At 42.1% G+C, this 24,494-nt stretch overlaps 1 protein-coding gene across 4 annotated transcripts in view; it reads left to right on the top strand.

The window, feature by feature from the left end:
• CPVL (carboxypeptidase vitellogenic like) overlaps positions 1–24,494 on the top strand; it is a 162,564-nt gene that overhangs the window by 51,802 nt on the left and 86,268 nt on the right. For all 4 annotated transcript variants that reach the window (XM_028119296.2, XM_028119297.2, XM_028119295.2 and 1 more), the window contains 4 exons: positions 12,285–12,407; positions 12,914–13,045; positions 18,034–18,132; positions 19,729–19,902. In XM_028119296.2, the coding sequence (XP_027975097.1) occupies positions 12,285–12,407; positions 12,914–13,045; positions 18,034–18,132; positions 19,729–19,902 (528 nt within the window). The remainder of the gene's footprint in view (positions 1–12,284; positions 12,408–12,913; positions 13,046–18,033; positions 18,133–19,728; positions 19,903–24,494) is intronic.

The following is a 24,494-nucleotide window of genomic DNA, read 5'->3' as shown; positions in this document are numbered from 1 at the left end:
AAAAAGATAAAGCAGGTGAGAGAGTTGCGGAGTGATGGAGGTGCTATTGTGCGTAAGATTGTCAGAGGTTCTCTGGAGGCAGGTGGGTAGAGCACATGTAGCAGAATGAGTGAGGTAGTCGAGCTATAGCTACAATTATCTTGGAGAAGAGCTTTCTTGGAAGGAGGAAGAGCAAATGCAAAGACTCTGAGTTGGGGACAGACTCATGGAAAAGCACGGAGCCACTGTAGAAGGATCTGAGATGGGAGAGGCAGGCAGATCATGTAGGTCCATGGTAGAGTTTAGACTTCATTCTAAGTGTAATGGGAACTCGTTGAAGGGTGCAGTGTTCACTGAAAGAGTAGTTAGAATCAAATTCAATTCAACACACATGTTTGAGGGACTACTAGGTCTGAGGCATTGGACAAGTATTAGAAATTCAGTGATTAATAAGACATTAACTCTACCCTAAATCTGTAAGCCTGGCAATAAACACAATGCCAAATGAAAAGTACAATTAGAGAAGTAGGTATAAAGACAAATAGCACAAAGAGAGTGCACATAGCTACCTCTCAATGTGGGATCCTCAGGAAAGGCCAAACAGAAGAGGGGTTACGATTAAGCTGGATTTTGAATTATGAGGAGACGTGTGTTAGTCAAGGCTGTTTTGCTTATAACCCTATTCAGAATGGCTTGAGTAAAACAGGAGATCAGCTGATTCATGGCTGGGTCTGGGTGCGCAAACGCTGTCACCAGGAGTTTGTCTCTTACTCTTTCTTGATCTATTCACTTGGCTTTGCACGTCGCTGGTTTAATTCTAAGCTACGGTTTTTTCACCGGTGCCCTTGCCCCTCCACCCAACTCCAGAGCTCTAAGTATAGCCTATCAGCTCAACTTTTCTTTCCTAATATATTCCACCCATATTCCCGAATCTCAGGCGATCCATTTGGATCCCATGCCTGTTCCAGAACTAATAACTGGGGTCAATGGGATGGACAAACAGGTTGGCAATAATGGTACCAGAGGCCCACCCCAATGCTCTGGGAGGGGTAGGATCATAGGGGGACCCTCACCTTCTGAATCACAAGACCTGAGAGAGGGGGATGAGTGAAGATGAGGGAAGATTCTGGTGATTATACCAGCGGAAGGGCTGGGAGGATGCTGGGCAAGCTCAAACCACAAATGTTTACTGTAAGGGAGTCAAGGTGAAAAATAGTCTAAGTTTTTTCAAGGGAATGGCAAGTTAATGGAACTAGGAATTTCCTTCTCTTCCACCTGCTTGCTTCTCTTTCTATTTTGAAGGATATTCTGACTGTTTGGCGTATCATACTTAACATCTTTTTTAAGCCAATTATTTGGTCAGGATTATTTAGGATCTCTACCAATCATTCCCTGAGGTAGGTTGGGCAAAGGGGCAGGAAGTGACACTCCTGTCATTTTGGAAACAACCCTAGAAAATGCCCAGCCTCCACCTCCAACAGAAGAGTGATCTGCTTACTGTGTAATTCCTGCCTTGCAAATAACATGGCGATGTTGTTAACCATGATGTTGGACTTCAGCAAAGCTGCCAAATTCTGGATGAAGAATTTGTCTATTTCATGTCTGCCTGGCAGTTTCATGCATGTAATTTCCGAATGTGTGTGGGAAAGGACAGTTTTCTTTTTACATTCTTTGCTGCCAGGATGAATACTTTTAAGGAAACCTATGCCTTCCAAGTGATGGAGGAAGATGTGAATGAGGGTGGGCCAGAGCTGGGATAGAGATGCGGTTGCCAGGCAGGACCTGGTTTAGAGATGTGGTTGCCAGGCAGCATCATCTTCATACGAACTATGTGGGATACATTAAATCTGGGGCCACATCTCTTTCTTTCTTTTTTTTTTTTTAAGATTTTATTTATTTATTTGACAGAGAGACAGCAAGAGAGAGAACACAAGCAGGGGGAGTGGGAGAAGGAGAAGCAGACTCCCTGCTGAGCAGGGAGCCCGATGCGGGGCTCGATCCCAGGACCCTGGGATCATGACCTGAGCCGAAGGCAGACGCTTAACGACTGAGCCACCCAGGCGCCCCCACTCTCTTTCTAGAGGGAGGAGCACTAAATAATAATGCCTTGATGGTTCGTTTTATTAGAATGAATGCTACATTTTTCCAGTCCAGTTTGTTCCTTCCAATCTTTTGTTTTAAGGCTAGGAGGCAGAAAGGAAAAGTGGAAGGAGTTCTGGGTTAATAATCAGGAGACCTGAGATTCATTGCTGGCTTGGCCACTCTGGATGATTCCAAGCAAGTTCCTTAACCTCTCTTGACTCCGCTTTTCATCTTACAGTCAGAGGGCTTGGATTTTAGATTAGATCACTTACAGGTATATTTTACTTTCCTAGATGTTCAAGCATAGTTACCTAGATGTATTCGTAAAGCATCTGTATACAATTGCAATTTTAATGTAATACCCACCCTCCTTCTCTCCACAAAAAAAAAAAGGTTATGATAGATTTTTCCAGAAAGGGAAAGCCTTTCTCTTCAGAAATCTTAATTTCCTCACACTCTTCAGGAGGCCGAACAAATAATGCCACTAAAATAGTAGAATCATCCTTGAAAAATAAATGGTAAACTTGGAAATGGTTTTCTGCTTTTCGATGCAAATGTACTGGACCTAAATATCCTTCCCATTTGTGTACTATGAATGAGGGTTAGCATGATGCTGGAAGGGTCTGGAGCACCCTGACTTTGGTGCAAGGGAGCCTGGAAGTAATAACAATACCTACTACATAGGATTGTTTTGAGCATTTAATTAGATAATCCTCCTCAAATATTTAACGGAGTGATGGCTGTGGTGAGTACCCAACACATGATGACTATTATTACCATTCATGGTGAAAAGCTGGATTAATACATTACGGCTCCAAAGCATATGGCCTAATGCATGTAGACAGGGGCTGAGATATTTAAAAAGTTCTGCTCACTTGTTTTTGGGATGTGGCATTGTCTCTCCTATTATTTTGAAATTATCTTTATTTTTTTATTTATTTTTTAAAGGTTTTATTTATTTATTTGAGAGAGAAAGAACGTGAGATAGAGAGCATGAGCAGGGGGGAGGGGCAGGCTCCCTCTGAACAGGGAGCCCACCCCGGTGCTTGATCCCAGGACTCTGGGACCTGACCTGAGCAGAAGGCAAACGCTTAACCAACTGAGCCACCCAGGCGTCCCTGAAATCATCTTTAAAAGAAATAGTTTGCTTTGTCTAAAAAATGATGACGGAGCTTAGAAGTTGATATTTAAAGTTCTGGATAGTAGCAAAATGTGTGGGGACTGACCCACGCTCCCTGCCACTGCCGCATGGACCACGGCGAGTCCACAACCAGGCATACTGTGGGATTCGCAGGCAGTGCAAGGCCGAAGGAAGAACCGCCTATCTCATTCCCTTCTCTCCATTTCTGCCCAGAACACCAACTGGAATTAATTTTCTCTAAAGAGAGACAAATGTGTCTGTAAATCACCTCCTCAAGGCATGAAAAAAATGTACTTCAAAAAGAGAAACAAGCTGCATTTAATTCACATAATTAACTTTCTTTATAAGTGTTATCCTTTCCGAGCCAGTAACTATTAGTGAGATTGCTCTTGTTCTTGAGGGACAGACACACTTTAGAATCCTCTCAAGTGTACATGGGCCCAGCTAGAAGTTAAAGTGAAACAGCCCTCACTGGGAGGCAGGGAGGTAGTGGGAGGAAGGGGAACTGCCCATTGTTGTCTGAGCATGTGGCTTTGTGTCCACTCCCAAGAAAGATTCCGTGCCTATCGGTGGCTGTGGCCATGGATGGGGAGCTCGTCCGAAATGGCAGAACGTGTGGTTAACACTGGGCATCTCTTCTTGATCAGCAAGAAGGAGCCCACTCGCCTCAGCAGCAATTTTGCAACCATGGTTAATTTGAGGGCCCAATAAAGGCAAAACTTTGAAGCTGTTTAAAAATTAGTGAGCTTAATAGGATACTTCATCTTCATCTGCATGAGTGAAGTCCTGCTGGGATCACGGAGTCTGACAACCTTTATTGAAATCATCATGGTCCACTGCGGTCGGGTTGCAGGCTCCCGGTAGGTGAAAGCCATGTTTGTGTAATTTGTTTCATACGATACTAAGCACAGTGCTTATTGAATGTTACAGAGCAGCTTTGTGCAAGGTTGTTGCTAGATAAAAATGTTGGTGATATTTCTCTCCAGCGTCTTTTCATTTCCCTTCTCTCTCTGCGCTATGTCCCAGGCCCTGGGGACTGTCCTTTCTACTCCCTTATTTCCGCCCCCCCCCCCCCCCCGCCCCGACCCTCAGCCTTCCTTTCTTTCCTTGGCTGTCTGGTGCTCAGGTCCTGTTTCTTCAGGCTTGCTCCGTCTCCATCATGATTTCTTCTCTTTCTCTCCCCCTTTCTGACTTATTATCAGCACAGTGTCCATTAGAAAGGATCTGCTACATTAAACTTACTCCCAACATGCTTGTATTTGAATAGAGGACAGAGCCCAAGCCATAGAAAGATAGTTGTAACAGGGGCATTTCCAGCACTGATGTATAAGCAGGAGTGAGAGAACGCCTCTGCAGGACTACACCATTATCCTTTTAGCCCTGGCTTGAATTTGGTAGCCAGAAGGGGGCCTTCAAGAGTCTATAGTTCAGGGACGCCTGGGTGGCTCAGTTCGTTAAGCGTCTGCCTTCAGCTCGGGTCATGATCCCAGGGTCCTGGGATCAAGTCCCACATCGGGCTCCTTGCTCAGCGGGGAGCCTGCTTCTCCCTCTCCCACTCCCCCTGCTTGTGCTCTCTCTCTCTCTCTCTCTCTGACAAATAAATAAAATCTTTAAAAAAAGAGTCTATAGTTCACTTGTTCTATTTATAGCTCTTATTTGAGAGTATTGGAAATGGACTATATGGCAGGCATGGTGCTAAGCATTGTTTCATGCATGTCATGGTTATTTGAAGCTTGCACTGTTAGTATCATCTCCATTATATAGCCGAGATGACTTGAGGCTTGGAGAGGTTAGGTCAGCCTTACTAGGGTCACTTGGCCAGGACTGAGACTGAAGCAGCCAGATTCCAGAGCCCAAAGCCTACAAACGAGAAACTGGCTAAGGATTGGAACCCTGCTTATGTAGGCGCTATCTGGAGCCTGGGTGCTCTCTCCTTGAAACCTCCGTCTCCAAAACCTGCCTCTTCGCAGAAAGCAGGTGCACTGTTGTGGAAGCTAGTTGACATCCCTTCCATATTTCATGTGGAATCTCTGAGAGTTATCAACCTTATACAAACAGAAGTTCGCTGTCCTTTTGGATGTTGCTGTCTTTCTGGTGAAGACTGAGTTTTAATCATAAAGACTAAGCTTTCATCATAAAGTTTTATAGAGTAAATGGAAGTTTCAAGTGACATAAAGGCTTGAAGTCCATGGAATGCAGTTATTTCGCAGAGCTTGGAACTTGCTGAATTTTATTAGGTGACATTCAAGCCACTTTAACTCTTGACATGACAAATGTCTATTTTCAGTTATGTTCATCTGACCTGCCAATATTTCCTTTTAGACTTGAAAATGAATTTGTGACTTAGAACTGGAAGTTTGTACCTTTTGACCACCTTCCCCCAATTGCCTCTTCCCCCAGCCTCTGCTTCTGGTAACCACAAGTCTGATCTCTTTTTGTTTTGCTTTTTGTGTGTGTTTTTTAGATTCCACATATAAGTGAGATTATACACTATTTGTCTTTCTCTGACTTCACTTGGTGTAATGTCTTCAAGGTTTATCCATGTTGTCACAAATGGTAGGATTTCCTTTGTTTTTATGGCTGGATAATATTCCGTTGTATGTATATACCACAACTTCTTCACTCATGCATCCATCGATGGACACTTAGGTTGTTTCCATCTCTTGGCTGTTGTAAATAACAATGCTATGGAAATGGGCCGGCGGGTGGGGGGCAGCTATCTTTTCAAGTTAGTGTTTTCATTTCCTTTGGATATATTTTCCGAAGTAGAATTGCTGGGTCATATGCTAGTTCTATTTTTAAATTTTTGAGGCTCCTCCCTACTGTTTTCCATACTGGTTGTACTGGATTTTTTTTTAAAGCATCTTCTCAATACAAAATGAGAATATATCATTTGGAAGCTGGCGTGTACTTTGCATAAATATGTGACTAATAGATACAGATCAAAATGTCTTTCTTATGTCCTTTCCTAGAGATTCTGCATTTCTTTTAAGCTCCTTTTCAAGAAAAATAGATGTTTAGATAAAGTCATCCTCTTGTTAGAAGCCTTTTTTTTTTTTTAATTGCAGGAGTGTGGACTAGAAATTAGATGACACACAGTCTAGAAATGTCTAGGAAGTTGTAGAGATTACCACAATGCTGAAGTTCCAGCTTTCCTTGTTCATTAATTCTCTGAGCTGGCCATTTTAAGAACACACCTCCATTGCTCAGAGAAAATAATGGTGCCGAGGGAAGGAAGAGCCCACCCCGAGGCTAGATGAAGTCAAGGTTGCTCTCACTGCGTCCTGTTCTCTTGACTGCTGTGTCATCTATTATTCCATTACACTTAGACTTTTCACCAGTTTTTGTGGTTTTTCAATGTGGGTCTAAAACTCTCTTCAAAGCATATCCCCTTATTCTCTCTGATCACCCCCATGAATGGAGGTGGCTCCACCAACACTGTGTGGTTGGGAAGCGCTTAAAGGACAGGGCTCTCTCCAGAAGGGCAGCCCACCTTGTTTCCTTCTGGGGACCTGAAGGAGCCCCTTCCAGCCCTGAAGTGAATTCTTCAACGAGACATTCATTCCAACTGGAGTGGCTGGGGGTGGGGGGGGGGTGCCGCACAGCAGAGCAAACGGCACAGAATAACCCCTGAGCGTCCTCAACATGCCATTCCTGAGGTTGATCACTCTACCTCTTCCCATTCTGGGCAAAGCTTGGGAACTACGGCCTGTGGATAGTGACACTCTGTGTCCAGGTTCAGGTGTGTCTCATTTCAGAGGCCATTGCTCAGTATCATCCAGAGAGGTTCTGCATGTTTTACCATACAGTGTATAACTAGCAGCAAGGCAGAGAATGAATATAGCTGCATCTATTTTTTTTATAACTAAACTTTAGTAAGAAATGTAGCGGAGAAATGTAGAGTAGTTTAAACAATAGTAACCGCTAACATATGTGAAATTTCTGCAAGAAGACATTGTTTCCATTAAAGTCTTATCCTCTGACACGATTTTTTTTTTTCTTCTGGGAGAGCTGATTGAAACTTGATTGTAGATATGAATGCTTTTTTCCTCCTTTAAAAGTAACCGGGTGGCAGGGGTACAGTAAGTCGTTGCGGAAACATGTAAGAAGGGAGAGCTTCGGATGCAATACACAATTACAAGTTTCTTTAAGTCCAATTTCATTGTGCTTTTACACATCTGGATAATTAACAAGCATTACATTCTCTCTAGACTATTTTTACAAGTACAATATGCTCCTAACGTGATTTCCATTAGGCTGTTCCAAACATCATTTAAGAACTCAGAAAGATTGCAGACGGAGATTTGAAACCACTGTTCAGCTGTGATGTGGAGACCTTTTTCTCTCGGGGGGGAAATAAAAGACTGAGAACTGAATTCTGAGATCTGTGTGATGTAAGAGGAAAACTGGAGGCTTACTGCTTCTGTAAGCCCCAGCAAATGCAAGCATATACAAACACACCCTAATATCTCTGGGCCTTCTCGTCAGAGGCGAGCTCAAAATAGGGTCACTGTGGGGAAAATGAGCCGTGGAACAATGGTGCTGGAAATTGCAGCTGGAAGCTTCTTTAAATACTAGAAAGGAGTAACAAGGGCAGACGAAAATCCTGACATGTCGATCACTAACCTAGTTTGAATTATTGTGTTAAATAAATACGTTTGTCTGGCTGAGTTCCTCATTTGAGGGTCACTGCTGAATTTTAAAATAATAATGTGTTCAGATTGTTTCTGGCCACACTTTTCCTCTTTCCTTTTATAATCACTTTGATGCTGTTCTGAGCTTTTATGAGGCCAGGGTCTCATCCGATGGTAGAAGGTTAGTGTTAATTCATAGACGTCAGGAGCTTCATTGCCCAGCTGCTGCCCACATTGATGAGCCCCAGCAAGAGATCAGAGAGACCACAGGGCCGAGAGTTGTGGTGGTTGTTGCTCTCGTCGTTGTTACAGACAGAACTCAGAACAAAAGAAGCAAGAGTTCATAAAATTACAGGATTATAGTTGTACGTCCTAAGGGGCCACGTAGTTCATTTCTGATCCATCGGACAGCCACACCTCAATTCTCCCCCCTAAAATAGAGGTTTCTAGTCTACTTAAAATATATCCAGAAAAGAGAAAACTGGGCAAAAAGAACATTAGATTTATTGTCTGGTTGTCTTTTAAAGTGCTCGTGGTGGTCAGAGAATCATTAAATTGAGAAATAAATGATTCAGGAAGAGTAAACTAGTCTGATCATGCAGAAAAAAATGTCTCAACGAGAGTGAAAATAATTGAAATTTCATTATAATGTTTCTGTGTCTGTTTTCCATAAAATAATCCTATAATTGTCTACTGTGTGACAGCCTGAGCCACTCAAGCAATGGAATGATTAATGGAAACAGCAGTGAAGGATTTGTCACACTGACACAGGGCAAGGAAGTGTGTGATAGTCATTAGAAAGCAAAAATGAGATAAACATCATCGTTAGGCTAGCAGATGTGGACTGAACATTGAGGAAACTATTTTGGACACGGTTATAGAACTACCTCTCTCACCATCTTGTTTTCTTTAAATGGTCAGCTTAGCAAGCATGTAGTAGATGAACCCAAGGCTGAGCTCCAGCTTGGGAGACCACAGACTCATAGTCTCCAGGACCATTGACTGAAGTGTGGCTTGATATGAGAAATGGGAGATGTGGAGGCAGCTGAGCCTTGATGGAATTCCAGCCAGGCACGTGATTGGAATGCACAGACCCTTGTTTTCATCATTTTAAAATATGGGAAGATAACATTAACTTTAAATTAGTTCAGTTTGAAGTGCGGGGGGTAGCCTGTTTGTCGTCGATGCTCAGAAATTGAGTAGGTGTTCCTTCTTAATTTCCTGCCTGGATCTATCCCAGATACGCATGGTGGCCACAAAGTGGAGGGTGCCATAAAAATGTAGCTGTTTTAGCCTGAATTTGTCATCACCATCATTAGAGCAACTTAAAATATACGCCCTTCCATCTCAGAAAGAGTTAAAGAGATGCTTTTTTTAAAATTTTTTTAATGTTTTATTTATTCATGAGAGTCAGAGAGGGGGGGGCAGAGGGAGAGGGAGAAGCAGGCTCCCCGCAGAGCAGGGAGCCTGAGGGAGCCTGATGCGGGACTCGATCCCAGGACTCTGCGATCGTGACCTGAGCCGAAGGCAGATGCTTAACCATCTGAGCCACCTAGGCGCCCAAAGAGATGCTTTATTGCCAGGTCTTACAACAAGACAACTTGAATGATAACATCCAATAGAGAAAAAATGTTTAGCAGTAATGTCAGATTAGTCATTTATTTATCAAGTATGTTTTTATGTTCCTACTGTGTGCTGGGCAAGGTACACAATGTGAGAATAATAATCCATGAAATGGCAAACTTCACCCCATCACATAGCGGTCAAGTTTTTGTAACATTTTTTCAGAAGAAATGATTAACTTCACAAGCGCAAGTTCTATGCTTTATTCATTTTTATGTCTTCTCAAATGTCTACCACAATGCCTTTGACAGAAGAGTTGTCTAATAAACTATCACTGAATGAAGACTGTATGATACATCTTTAGCAGTAAAATGATTACTCAAGGAAATTTGGGTTTTTTGGTCCATCTTACTGAAATTACATTTGATAAATGTTCACTTATTGTTCCTAATGGGAAAGTATAGCACTGTTATGCAACAAAGCACATTTCAGGCATGTAAACACATCTTTATATCACCTCAAGGAAGCTAAAATGTGCTCATGCTTATGAATGGATACACTGTTTTGCATAATACTTAGCCTAAATAATTACTGTTGTGCAAGAGGGCTGCATCAGTGAGGAGATCTTGTATAAATTATGCAAATTACATTACTTTATCATACCTTGGAAAGAGTGTAGGTTTGGGAGTAAGTCAGAGCAGGTTAGATTCTAACTCTACCACTTAACTTCTCTGAGCCTCAGTGCCTTCATATTGATATGGGAGTAATGACATCTGCAGCATATGATTAGGGTATGGAACAAATGAGAGCTCTTGGGATCTCCCAGGCTTTGAACTACAGACCCCTGCAGAGCCTTGGAAATACTACGAAGGGTCTGTGGACTCATATGTACCTATTCCGTGCCTTTAGTCTATTTTGAACATATATGCATTAGTGTTTTTCAAATGCAGGTAGGTTAATTCAAGACTCATTCATTCAACAACTGTATTGAGCACTAACAGCATCAGGCACAGGGGCTATACTAACCTACAAAACAGACAGATCTCCCTGTGTTCGTGGATATTCTATTCTAGTGTGGGTGGGAGAATAACTACACAAGTTAAGTAAGTAAAAGTTTGTAGGAAAGTGATAAGGATTTGATGAAAAAAGAGGAAATATAAAATGTAAAAAAACAGGGGGGGAGGGTGTTAAAATTTTAGTCGGGGTGGCCAGGGAAAGCATCCCTAGAAGGTCTCACTGAAGCAAGTAAGGGAGTTAACCATATGGACATCTGGGGGAAGAGCGTTCCAGGTGGAGGGAGCAGCTAAGGCAAAGCCCCCGGTGGAAGGCACAGTACAGGTCACAGTCATGACTGGTCCGAGAGAGGAATGAGCGAGAGGGTAGCAGGGGACAGTGTTAACGAGGTGACAAGATCATGCAATACTTATGTCTCCGAAAAAGCACCCTGCTTTTTCTCTGAGGGACTTGGGGAGTCATCAGGGTTTGAGCAGAGGAGTGGCAAGATCAGATTCATGTTTTAGTAGACCATGTCTTGAAAATAGACTGGATGAGGGGAAGGACAAAAGCAGGGGGGCCAGTTAGGCTAAAGCAATAATCCAGGCAAGAGGTGACAGGACCTGGAGCAAGGTGATGAAGGGGGTGTGTGCAAAGACCCTGGATTCTGGACCTATTTTGACAGAATAGGTAGAGTTGACAAGGTTCACTGATGGACTTTTGTGGGGTGTGAGAGAGAAGGAATGGCACTGGGGTGCCCTGGGTGGCTCAGTGGGTTAAGCGTCTGACTCTTAAATCTCAGCTCAGGTCTCCATCTCAGGGTTGTGAGCTCAAGCTCTGCGATGGGCTCTGCACTGGGCGTGGAGCCTGCTTAAAAAAGAAAAGAAAAATGACACCATGATTTTTGGCCTAAGCAATGAGAACAGAGTTATCACTAATGGGCTGTAAGGAAGGCTTGGGGATTCAAGCTTAATTTTGAACATATGAAGTTTAATATTAGACATATAAGTGGAGATGTCAAAAAGGCAGCTTTTTAATGTAAAAAATGCAAAACTATTTTTTTAAAGATTTTATTTATTTATTTATTTATTTGAGAGAGTGTGGGGAGCAGGGGCGGGGGGAGAGGCAGAGGGAGAGAAAGTCTCAAGCAGACTCTGCACTGAGCGCAGAGCCCAATGTGGAGCTGGATCCCATGACCCTGAGATCATGACCTGAGCCAAAACTGAATCAGAGGCTCAACGGACTGCACCACCCAGGCGCCCCAGTACAAAGCTATTTTTAAAATATTCCTGAATAGTAGCTTTTTTCAGCATAATCTAAAAATAGAGTTATAATGTTTGTGTCCACAAAATATTTTGAAATTGAAAAAGAACCATGTATTTGGAAAGGTTGGAAACGGAGATAATTGTCAAGTGACAATTTCAGGAGCCGGTAAATATACTTTCCATTTTAATACATGTAGATTTCAAATTGCATCATCATACAGAATTTGAAATCTTAATTTTGGCCTTGAGATTTTTTTTCTTTATTAATAAAGTTTTTAATGGCGCTTTCTGGAAAGACAAGCCCTATGGGTGGCAGAATTGAGAATTGTGTCGGTGGCCCACGTTATCTTCTTCTGGAAGGAAATTAGACTGTTCAGCTAGTCCATGTCCCCTTGTCATTTTTTTGTGCACCTCACCGGTGACTTGCATATCACCGGTGCTGTCTGGGGATGCCAAAAGAAGTGAGAGACAGAGCTCTGTGCTATTGTGGAATTTACAGCGTGAGGTAAAATATGTGGTAGGTCTCATGTGGAAATACTGCTGTTTTATTGTTATTTTAATTAGCTTAAACACATGATGGTTATAGCACCAATTTGCGATGGTTCATTTTCACATCTACCCTCTCAGTCGTACGCAGGGAAGTACGTACCAGCCCTCGCACACTATATCCACACCCTCGGCCCCATGGTGACAACGAAGATCAACCTGAAAGGAATTGCTCTTGGAGATGCGTATTCTGATCCTGAATCAGTAGGTGTCTCCTTTTTCCTTTCCATTCTGCCCTTTAAGGAGATGAAATCCCCTTTAATCCAATGGAGGCTCCTCAGACCTTAGAGACCTAACTTGATGGAGGGAAATAATGTTGCCCGGTTGACTTTCTAATGAGTTAAAGCTTTCTCATTTTCTTTATTTTTTATTTTTTTAATTTTATTTTATTATGTTAAAACCTTCTCATTTTTACCAAATGTTTTAAGGTGTCAACTTATTATGTCAGCCTAGGTTGGATGTGAGTGTGAACGTGGGGCATGCGCGTGCGTGTACGTGTGATGTGTGTGTATGTTTGGGGTACGTGTGCGCATTGTGTGTGTTGTGTATGTGTGTGTTCTGTGGGGTACGCACACATGTCTAAGTGTCTTGCTTGGCTAATTCCCGCGTGAGTTTGACAAATGACAGAGGGTTATTTCACCAAGCAAGCAGGCTTCCCTAACTTCTCTCTTTCTCGCCCTGTGTCGTTTGTGTTTCTCTTTTCTCCTCAGATCATAGGGGGCTACGCCACATTCCTGTACCAAATTGGCTTGTTGGATGAGAAGCAGAGACAGTACTTCCAGAAGCAGTGTGATGACTGCGTGAAATACATCAGGGAGAAGAGGTGGCTTCAAGCCTTTGAAGTGAGTTCTGGACCTGCGTTGCCCGGAGCAATGAGAACCATCTGAGCCGGGTCCTCGAAGCATCGTGGTACTCAGGCATTTTGTTGTTAGAGAAGGTGTAGCTGGTACGCTGATGAGGCGGATGAGTGCGGGCTCAAAGTGAAGGAAAGAACCGTCCAGGTCTCTTTGAATTTACTTTGGCTGTATTATAAACCAGCGATCACCTTGGAGTGTTTATCTAGCTATGTCTTTCATTAACTGTTTTGATTTCTTTAAATGCTGTGTAGGCCCTAAAGGCATGCCCTATCACAAGGAAATCAGAGGAAAGGCGACCCAGAAAGTAGATACATATGCTTCAGCATATGCTCGAAACCCTTCAGAAGGGTGATACCCACACACGGCCTTCCAGCTGGAGATGTGGCCTCAGTGTGTGACAAATGTCACATGTTTCTGTGTGTCAGGAACAAAGATGATAAAGTCTAGTGATTTGAAACTTTTACAAAGAGCTGTTGGTATTTGTAAATATTGTCACAATGCTCCCCTAAAATTGAATTTGAGAATCAAATAATATGGTTCTATTCCTTGCCCTTTTTGTTGAGATGGGGGGAGTTATTTAAAATCTGAGACTATACTAAATATTAACATATGGGAGTTTGAGTTTTTGGTTTGGTTTGGTTTGGTTTTGCCAGTGCAGACAAAGATCGTGTATCACTTATCTTTTTTAGGTTGTTTGTTTGTTTGTTTGTTTGCCACCTTTACCATAGAGCCATCATGTTTCACATATTAGTAAATGAGGCAAGGATTGCATTTGGAGGACTTTAGTGTTTTTGTTCTTGGGAACACATCCTGTACTAGTTTACCTAATGGCATTACTGTTGTTAAGGCTGAGGCCTGATATTAATAGTCTTCTAGGCACTGCAGGTCAGCTGGTTCAGATCAAAACAGGAGACATACAAACTCAGGGAGAATGGGGTAACAAGGTTAAGCTCCATTTAACAAGCGGGGTGCCTCGCCCTGCCTGAAATCCCCAAAGCAGTGAATGCCCTTACCATCAGTTCTGACAGCAACAAGATGTGCAGCTGAAACCATCCCTCAAGATGCCAACAGCCTCCCGTGTGCCTGTGCCAGGACACCTGGTGTGGCTGCAGAGTGCGGATTCAGAATTTCTGTGCAATTGTAAATGCAAAGGAAAAGGGATCTTACAGGGACATGTAAGATCCCTCTTCGATGTGCAATGACACTATTTTCAGGTCTGGTTTTAGGCTATCTGTTTAGTAGGCAGAAAGGGTAAAAGGATTGAACCTCCAGAATTTAAAATTAATATCAAATGTTACATCATGTGAGACCAATTGGCAAGTGAGAAATTTAATGTGTTTTTGAAGAAGCATACAGGGATTAAGTGATGTCAAGAGGAAGAACATCTGATGGACCGTAAGGGGTAAGGAAAGCAGAAAGATGTCCTTGCTGCATGCTGCAGCAGCCTGAGCACCGGCAGGATCAACGAAACTGTTGAAAAGTTCAGGTCATTTTGTGTATTCAGAGGTAATGAGAAGCTGGCCCATGAGGTTAGAGCTCTCCCAAACTAGATTCATCAGAAAACAAGGCAAAAGGCACAAAAACCCAAAACAAAACAAGACAAAAACAACAACAACAACAAACCTAGGAAGGTATGCAATGTCTCCGTGACCATTGATCCAATATCTTGAGTGATGAGTTCACTTAATAATCTTTGTTTTATTTTAAGGGAAATAGATAAGCTGATACTTAGGAAAGTAAGCCAGTAGTGGTAGAATGTGTTTCAGCGTATGTAATAGAAGGCTTGGAGAAATCCTGAGACCCGAGAGAGTACAATGTCAAAATCACAAGCCTAAATAATAAAGCCTGTTGGATGCTCTGATCCCTTAATATGATTTAGTTAATAAAAAAGCAGTAACTTGGAGCTGGAGGGAATTTTATAGACTGTCTTCTGCCCCTACACACATGCACACATCCACACTTCACTGATGAGGAGGCTGAGGCCAGGAGGGACTGCATTCAGTGGCCAAAAACCACGTAATAGACTGTGGCAGGCCTAGGACTGGAATCCTTCCGCACCCCCACCGACTCCCACCCTGGTATTCTCCAGTGGTAACTTCCATGCAGTCTGTAAAAATCCTGGAACATTCAGACATTCTGCAAGATGCACCCATCTCTGGCCCTGTATTGTCCCCCTTGCCGTGACAATGTTCTGGATCACAAAGTTCTTTCTGTGAAACAAATTTTGACCAAAACCTGGATCTCACAGGTCTTGACCACCCACCTCACTTGTTTGACAAGAAATGATTTTTGACTCTTTCTGAAATCAGATCCCCATTTTTAAGGGTAGAATTTATATTCCCATTGGTGTTGAAGATAATTTCTTTTTTTTTTTTAAGATTTTATTTATTTACTTAACAGAGAGACACAGCGAGAGAGGGAACACAAGCAGGGGTAGTGGGAGAGGGAGAAGCAGGCCCCGCGGAGCAGGGAGCCCGATGCGGGGCTCAATCCCAGGACCTGGGATCATGACCTGAGCCGAAGGCAGACACCCAACGACTGAGCCACCCAGGCGCCCCTGTTGAAGATAATTTCTAAGGATAAAAAAAAAATGCCACCTATATTCAGGACTACCACTAGCCTATGGTGTTGCCTCTGGGTGGACAAGTTAGAAAAAGACACCTCCTCTGAGTTGACAGAGTCCTGTGGATTCAAGGTTGGGCAAGTGGATGCCACCATTGTGCGAGAATAAAGATGGCTGTTTCTCCAAATGCAGCCCAAGTGTGGTTATCCAGCTTGGCAACCAGCACTTTGGCGGGTTCTCTACCCCTCAGCCAGGCATCCCCAATGCAGTGCACAGTGCGCAGCCAGTGGTCCTGAGTGACCATAGCATTTCTAGAGCATACTTACTACTCCCCCCGCCTTTCCACAAGGACGATCCTTTTCATACTTGGTCTCTAGCCCTGTGGCAATAGCCACTTGGATAAATTAAGTTGCTTCATGTTTGGTAAAGAAGATTAATCTAATAAAATAATGGAATTTTATATTAAACCCAAATGCATGGCCAGAAAGAGGTGAAGACTAAGAGAGACGGCAGTCTGCCCCTTGGAGAGCTAGCGGGTGGGGGGTGGAGCATGTAGGCTGGAGAGGCATGGCCTGGGCTTGAGTCTCTCCTCTGACATTATTAGTGAGGCATCCTTGGTAAGTGACTTAACCTCTGTGTGCCTCCGTTTTCTCACCTGTAAAACTAGGATACTACTGTCCTGAATTCTTACCATGTAAGAAAACCTAAAATCATACCTGATCATTAGTTTTGAAAATGTGTCGAATTCATCCTTTTTACAAGAGCCCCTTACAGACTCAATATCCTCATGCCAAAACGTCCCGATGTTCTCAATCTCTTTTCTAAGTATTCCCTTCATCTTCTTGCTCCACCCAAAACCTGCTTCTCCCCTGCTGCTGTCACTTCCCCTCTCAAGCAGGGGCTGTGTTCTGTCTTAGCTACTTTGTACCACTTGGTTCATGGGTAGAGTGGGCATCCTTCTTGCTCCTCATTGCTGCCTTCAGATCATGTTCTGTCCCTCCAGAAGCACTGAGCTGTGACTCTCACATTCTCACATGATCCCACCCATCACTCCTTACAGTTACCTACCACCCTCTGGCTTTCTCCTTCCCATCCCTGATAACGCCTCACTGTCATTCTGTCTCAAGGGCATCACGCTTGTCATCATTTCTAGTGATTGCAGTGTCTGCGTGAAGGATCCTTTCAATACCTGGCCCTTCAGTTCCTTAGTCTCCTCTCTTTCAATGATCTTATTCTCCTCTTGACCTTAGCTGCTCAGTCTCACTACAAAAAAAAAAAAAAATCTGACAATCACTCCACAGCCTCAGATCCCCATCATGCCATCTTACTCCTCTGAATGTACCAATTCAGAGAACAGTCCTGCAATCTCAGCCCACTGATCCCACTCCCGAGTCATGATCCTTAACCCTTCCAGTCTCAGTTTCTTTCATTACCCAACTGAAACTCAGGTCAGCCCAGCTCCTTTGGCCAAACCACCATCCTGGCTAAAAGCACCTGTCTACACATGACTAGAGAAGGGCATACAACCATGCTGACTGCCCTCACCTCCGCTGATAACCAGTTTTTATTTTTTTTTCAAGATCTTTATTTATTTATTTGAGAGAGAGAGAATGAGAGATAGAGAGCACGAGAGGGAAGAGGGTCAGAGGGAGAAGCAGACTCCCTGCTGAGCAGGGAGCCGGATGTGGGACTCGATCCCAGGACTCCAGGATCATGACCTGAGCCGAAGGCAGTCACTTAACCAACTGAGCCACCCAGGCGCCCCTGATAACCAGTTTTTAAAGTCAGAAGTCCCAAGGGAACTTCCGCCAGTTCCAAGCACCGGCAGGTATGTCCGTAGCCTCTGCCCTCTCTCCTCGTACTATGGGTGAATGGTCAATGATCCATGTTATGTCAGCCCTTCCCTATGAGGCCTTTGGGCTCACTGTTTCCTCTGCCTGGAATGTTCTTTCCCTAGATGTCTGCATGGCTCACTTCCTGCCTTCCTGTAGGTGTCTAGTCAAATGCCACCTTTCTCAGTGAGACCTGTGTTTCCCCCTCCCTGCAGTGCACCTTGCACTCACGCCCACACACACATGCCCACACATGCCGTGACACTTCCTACTCTCCTTCTCCTTTTTAGTTTTCTCCTTAACACTTATCACTCTCATACTGCATGTTTTTCCTATGAGTGCTTGCTTCTTGTCCCCCTCAAGGATATAAGCTCCGGGAGGGAGGACTTGCGCTCTCTTGTTCCCGTGGCTGTGTCCCCAGTGCCTGGGACAGTGTCTAGCCCAGAGAAGAGATGCAATAAATGGTCACCGATGAAACGATGCAGGAATGAGAAAACTATTGAATCAATGCAATGACGAGTGCCTGTGTGTTTTTACCAACCCTGATGTTTTCCTCCTCTCTCTCTCTCCTGACCTAGGTACTGGATAAACTACTAGATGGTGACCTAACAAATAACCCTTCTTACTTCCAGAATATCACAGGATGTCCTAGTTACTACAGCATATTACGGTGCGAGGTAATGACAACATTTTTAAAAAGAGGATAGTGTTTGCTTAAAACTTTTGGCAAAACCAGACTTCTTCCCATTTGAGAAATACTATAGGTGACTTTATACTAGATAAATATGTCCTCACTGTATTGCATTATTTGGTCTACTAATCTATAGGATTTCCCCCCCCCCACCGATGTTGTATATGTTATAATCTGACCATCAAGAATGTCTGATATTCCAGATAACTCAAAATAATCTCTGATTAACACAATTTACCCCCCCCCCCCCCCCTCGTAGAGCTTGTTATACAGAAGTTCTTTTGTCAAGGATTGAGGCCAGGATTGCAGTTCTGGGTATTAGGTTCCAGAACGCCAAGCCTGTAGTGAGTTTCTTGAAAATGTCCACATTATTTGTTCTATACTTAAAACAGCTTGGATAATCAAAACTGCCAAAGCTTTTAGGAAAATATTTGCTTTGTCTTACTTTTAACTTAAGATGGTTTGTGCACTTAGTATGGCCCTCACTTCAAGCCCTTTGGAATATTTCTCAAAATATTCAAGTAGTTTTCTTCCATAAAAGTAGGCCAAAGTTGATGTCTTCTGTGCAAAATTAATCAAATCAAACAAAAGGAGCCAAGGTGGGTATTTGGACTTGTATCATCTTTATCTAGTGTGTATGACAATACATCTTGTTTTTAAAACTGCCTCATTTATGAACTATTTTGTAAATAAAATATAAAGCTAATTTCATTAGAATCTGCCAACCCTGTGGTTTTGGATTTAGATTCTACCAAGAGAAAAACATATGGTAGGCAAGAGAGAAACAGGATTTGTAATCACATTTCTTTTTCCTTTACAAAGTAATATATTCAAAAGATTAGCAAAAATTGAGGATGCACAAAATTGTTGATCTCAAATTCTTTTTTATCCTTTTGTAATTTAAAAAAAAATTTATACCTTTTTTCTTTTAGTATGATGAATATCATAGACTTTACAATATCACAGACTTTTATGCACATTTTTTTTGAGTAAGGCTCATGGACAACTTTTCTTTTGTCTCATGTCCTTCATAAAGTCATCTGTTTTTACACTTGGCATATTTCCCCCCTTCAGTTATGGTTAGCTGATTATTTTATTCGTGTGGTTTTAATAAACAGCAGAACATGGAAAAGAAAGCCTCAGCTTTTAACCCACCAGACCACCACCCTGGCTCCTGTGGTCCATTTGACTTTTGTCCCATAGAGCCTCAGACAAGGAGCAAATTGCTTTTGATAATCTCACCTCTTCTTCGTTTTCCCTGTGTTTGCCTCAAATGGGGTCCTTGAGGTTGAGGGGAGTCAGAGATTGTAGAAGATGACTTACCAAGAAAGGAAAATCGAGCATTTAAATGCAAATGGGGCACTGGCTCTGAAAATATCAGATCATCCAGTTTTGTTGTTAGTAAAATGTAAATTCCCTCAGAACCCCCAAATTAAAAATTTCAGTGTGGAGACCAGTTGATAGTCATGTCTCATCTTGTTCATTATGGTTTATGTTAGGAGAAATTTGCAGCTTTCCCAACATGCTGTTCCTGCCACCCAGTCATGTTCCTTAATATTTTTCTGATGTCGCCTTCTGCCAGGAACCTGAGGACCAAAATTACTATGGGAAATTTTTGTCCCTCCCACAAGTGAGGCAAGCCATCCACGTGGGAAACCGAACCTTTAGTGATGGATCCGAGGTTGAAAAGTACATGCGAGAAGATACAGTAAAGTCCGTTAAGCTCTGGTTAGCTGAACTCATGAACAATTACAAGGTAAGAGAATTACTTCAGTTAACTGTCTATTTCAGGAACTTTTTAGATTACCCAGAGTAGAAGTGACTTTCTCTTGTTTGTAATTCTTCTGCCATTTTGTTTTTACTTTTAGGATATTTTCCAAATACAAATAACAACCCTCAGACTGGTTTGATTTCTTTGAATTAAGTTTTATTTTTGCCTCCTAATTAAGTAACTATCCCTTGATAGTTTCTTAAAATGAAATTCTCTTTGGCACATGCCACGTCTCATCATTTCTGGAGAAAAGAAGTACAGCAGAGCCAAGATGACTGGCCTTGTGGAAGCCAATTTTGCCTTATTGCTTGCTTTATAATATTAATCCCAGTGAAGTCAGGGGTAAATGAAATCAACTGGTTATTCCAAAAAGTGCATTTTACCTCATAATTGTATTCATTTCCATTGCTCTGTAACAATTTTTTCAGTATCTGCTTTAAGCCTAAAACAGTGCTAGACTGTTAGCTTGAAACAATGAATGAGAAAAGGTCCCTGTTTTGAGGAGTATAAATTCAAGCACTTCGTTTATCTGAGATGTTCTGCCTGATTTGCAGCTGGAGGTACCCAAGGAAAGTAAAAGCATGAAGCCCTGAAAATGCAGGCAGATGGGGCATGGACCCTAGAATTTTCACCATGAGGGAAAGATACCAAGAGCAAGGGATGTAGGGAAAAGTCATCCTATGAATTTCTTTCCTGCTACTACTATTCTCACCTCCTCCCCTGATCTTCCTGAGCTGTTATCCTCTGTCCTAGGCCTGGTTTGTGGGGCACCTCCACAGGCTAAGTGTGTTCATGATAGAGGGCACCACCACCTGAGATGAGCCACCTCCTCTCTAGTTCCTGGCAGACGCAAGAGTAATGTTAGAGATGAACAAAAACCAGGGCAGCCAATAATCAACACACCTTTGTATGAATTAGAAAAAAGACAGCCTCCCCTCAGGATTCTTTAGTTCTATTGGTCAAAAAATTCTCCTAATATATTACTTTAATTCGAACCAACCTCTTTACTACCATTTTCTGCCATGAGGAATACACATGTCTACAAGGTCTATGTTAGGAATACTTTCCCTTGGGGATTGTTCTGTGTACAGCCGTCAGTGCTATGCGGGGAGTCCATCGCCCAAGGTACCCTTACTAGATTGTGTTCTGAACTATGCCAGACCTCGAAGGCCCATGTTTTGGTGCTGTCTCTAGTACACAGCTCTAGTTGAGTCCCTCGACATACAACCCTTATTGAAAAAAAATCTAAGGTCAATGGCATGCAGCCTACAAACCCATTATAAATTTGCAGAATTTGATGAAATACTTTCTAAGAAAGAAAGAGTCTAGCTAGATGAGGTCAGAATTTCAACCGTCCTTGTATTTGGTTCCATCGGGGTCCTGAGTGCTTGCCTACTAGGAGCCTTCTCTGCACACCTTTTTTTTTTAGAGAGAGATTTTATTTATTTCAGAGAGAGAGAGAGTTCATGAGCAGGGGGCAAGGGTATAGGGAGAAGCAGACTCCCCGCTGAGCAGGGAGCCCAACACAGGACTCCATCCCAGGACCCTGAGATCATGACCTGAGCCAAAGGTAGATGCCGAACCAGCTGAGCCACCCAGGCGCCCCTCTGCACACCTTTTTAAAGCACTTAGTTGGTTGTCCTTGTCTCTGAGCTCTCAGACAATGTTGTCTCTACTGCTGTGGCCACATTTAGCATCCTGGAATGTCATTGCAGGCTGTCCATTCCAACACCAGCCTGGAGCAGATGTCAATTACCAATGAATGAATGAATGAAAAATCTGTTCTATAAATTAGTGCTACATCAAAGATATATCTAATAAATTTGTCCGTGATTCATTAGATATTATCTACAAATTCATTAGGCCAAAAAGAGCCAAGCACTTGTGTTTTCAAGACATAAACAATGGGCTATAATATAACATTAAAGAATACGAAGTGGGGTTTTTTTTTTTTGAGTGGAGAGCAGATAAGGAAGTTCTACGTACATTTTTTTGTGCCTTTGGGAGATACATTTTCTCACTGTCTAAATCTCACTAGAATATGATTCTTTTCTCAGCCAAGGGAGGATAGGGAGGAACATGCAGCTCACCTGATAAAAACTCTCCTGATACTGACTAATCACCATAGAGTATCCCCTTGATTGATGAAGAATATATTGATTAAAATGATCCACTATTTCGATATGTAAACATCTCTGTCCCTGTTTCCCATGTATCTTAAACCTACCAAAATGAGTTCCAATGAAATCAGAATATTCTTTAAACTTTAAACTCCTAATCAGTTGTCAGAAAAAAAGAGGATAGATTGGTGGTACAGATAAACCATGCTTCCATAAAGAAAGAGAACAAAGTATGCAGTCAGTCTGAGCACAGACCAAAAGTGACTGCTGCTGAAACAGACTACATATTCATTGCTACAGCTGATGTTGCCTACTGGGCAATGATTATCTTTGGCTTGTTGTCTGTTAATGGTGGTGAACCCCGATGTATGTGCAATAGAATCAGAATAACCTATGTTGTCTTAAAACATTAGTACCCTCAAAATTATATTTATGCAAGTCTCAGTGCTAATTTGTCATAGAAAATAGCATACATGTTTCTATTCATAGGAACATGGACATCTTTTTCCAGTACTAGATTCATTTTAGGCAATGTGGAGTATCTCTGATGGCCTGAGGAAGACCTTCATCAGTTTCTGGGAACTAAGAGAATGCCTGTAGCACATCAGTTTCTGTGTGAGCTTCAGAGAAACATAATCCTTTTCTTGTAATGACTTACAGGGAATGTGTACTCAAAGTCATTCTCTTCCATTAACTTCAGATGTTTGGGCGGTAAATTGAAATATACTAGCAGTTTCCAAAATAAGTAGGAGAAGAAATAACCCGTTGGACTATTGGAATTCTCATGATTAAGTCAGATTACAATACTATCAGGATTTTTAGAGTTAGCTGGGTCATAAAGCATGATGGTTATGAGCATGGGTTCTTAAATATTTTGAGTTTGAATTCTGGCTCACCATTCACTAGCTGTGTTCCTCTGGAGGAAGATAACTTATAACCTCTCTGTTCTTCAGCTTTCTTCTCTGTAAAATGGGGATAATAATAGTACTTATAGGTGAGTTCTTTGAGGTTTAAATGGATTACATATGTAAAAACACTTAGAATAATGACTAGTGGTTAGAAAGTGCTTGAAAATATAGGCTATTACCAATGATGTTCAACAAATTTTAGCGATAGTCCTTAAGCACATGATACATACAAAAGTTATATAAGAAACCCTGAAAAACACAAAAATAAGAAAGACTTAACAGACTTTTGGTTTCCAGTTCAGCATGTAAGAAGCTTAGAATTTACCACTCGATCTGAAGAATAAGTAAAAAGTTAACCAAACTGAAAAGTCAACAACTCTTCTTAGATCTATGAGAGAAGTGAGGTCAGAGGGCAAACTACTTCTCCACAAGTTGTAAAGAGGCTGATACAGAGAACCACAACTTATCTGAGTAGAAACTTCCGTAGTAACCAATGCCAAGGTAGAAAAACCTGAACTGTAAGTTTTTACAATAGGAAAATGAACAACCCATTAAAAAATGGTCAAAGACCTTAACACACCCAAGTCTTAAGACCTTAACCTCACTCAAGAAGATATACAGATGGCATGTAAGCCTTTGCAGAGATGTTCAACATGACATGTCATCAGAGAGTTGCAAATGTAAACAATGAGATGCCACTACGCACCTATGAGAATGGCCAAAATCCAGAACACTGACAACACCAAGTGCTAGGGAGGATGCAGAGCAACAGGAACTCTCATTCATTGCTGGTGGGAATGCACAATAGTATAGCCACTTTGGAAGACAGTTTGGCAGTTTGTTGTTTGCTTGTGGTTTTGTTTGTTTTTTTTTTATAAAACTAAACAACTTTTACCATATAATCCAGTATTCACACTCCATGGTATTTACCCTAATGGATTGAAAAATCATGCCTACAGAAAATCCTTCATGCAGGTATTTACAGCAGCTTTATTCATAATTGCCAAAACTTGGAAGCAAGAAGATGTCCTTTAGTAGGTGAATGGATAAACTGGGTAGTGTAGACAATTAGACAATATTATTCAGCACTGAAAAGAATGAGCTGTCAAGCAATGAAAAGACATGGAGGAAACTTAAATGAAAGAAGTCCATATGAAAAAGCTACACACTGTAGGTTTCCCACCATATAAGATTCTGGAAAAGGCAAAGCTATGGAGACAGTCAAAGGTTAACTTGTTGCCAGGGATTAGGGGGGAGGGTGAAGTGAATAGGCAGGGCACAGAAGATCTTTAGGGTGGTGAAACTATTCTGTATGATATTACAGTGGTAGATCCATGTCATTATGCATTTGTCAAAATCCATTGTCTATATACCACCTCGAGTGAACCCTGATGTAAACTAGGGATGTTGAGTGATAACAATGTATTAGGGTAGGTTCCTGTATTGTAACAAACGTACCACTAGGGTGGGGGAAGGTGATGGTGGGGGAGTTTGTGCATATGTGGGGATAGGGGAGAGAATGGAACCGGTCTCACTTTCTGCTCAACTT

This window comes from Eumetopias jubatus, unplaced genomic scaffold, assembly GCF_037043125.1.
Source record: "Eumetopias jubatus isolate StellerSeaLion01/CBP00866 unplaced genomic scaffold, mEumJub1_p1.0 scaffold_14, whole genome shotgun sequence".
NCBI lineage: Eukaryota > Metazoa > Chordata > Mammalia > Carnivora > Otariidae > Eumetopias > Eumetopias jubatus.
Note: the sequence above shows the minus strand (reverse complement) of the source record. Positions and strands in the feature narration are given on the sequence as shown.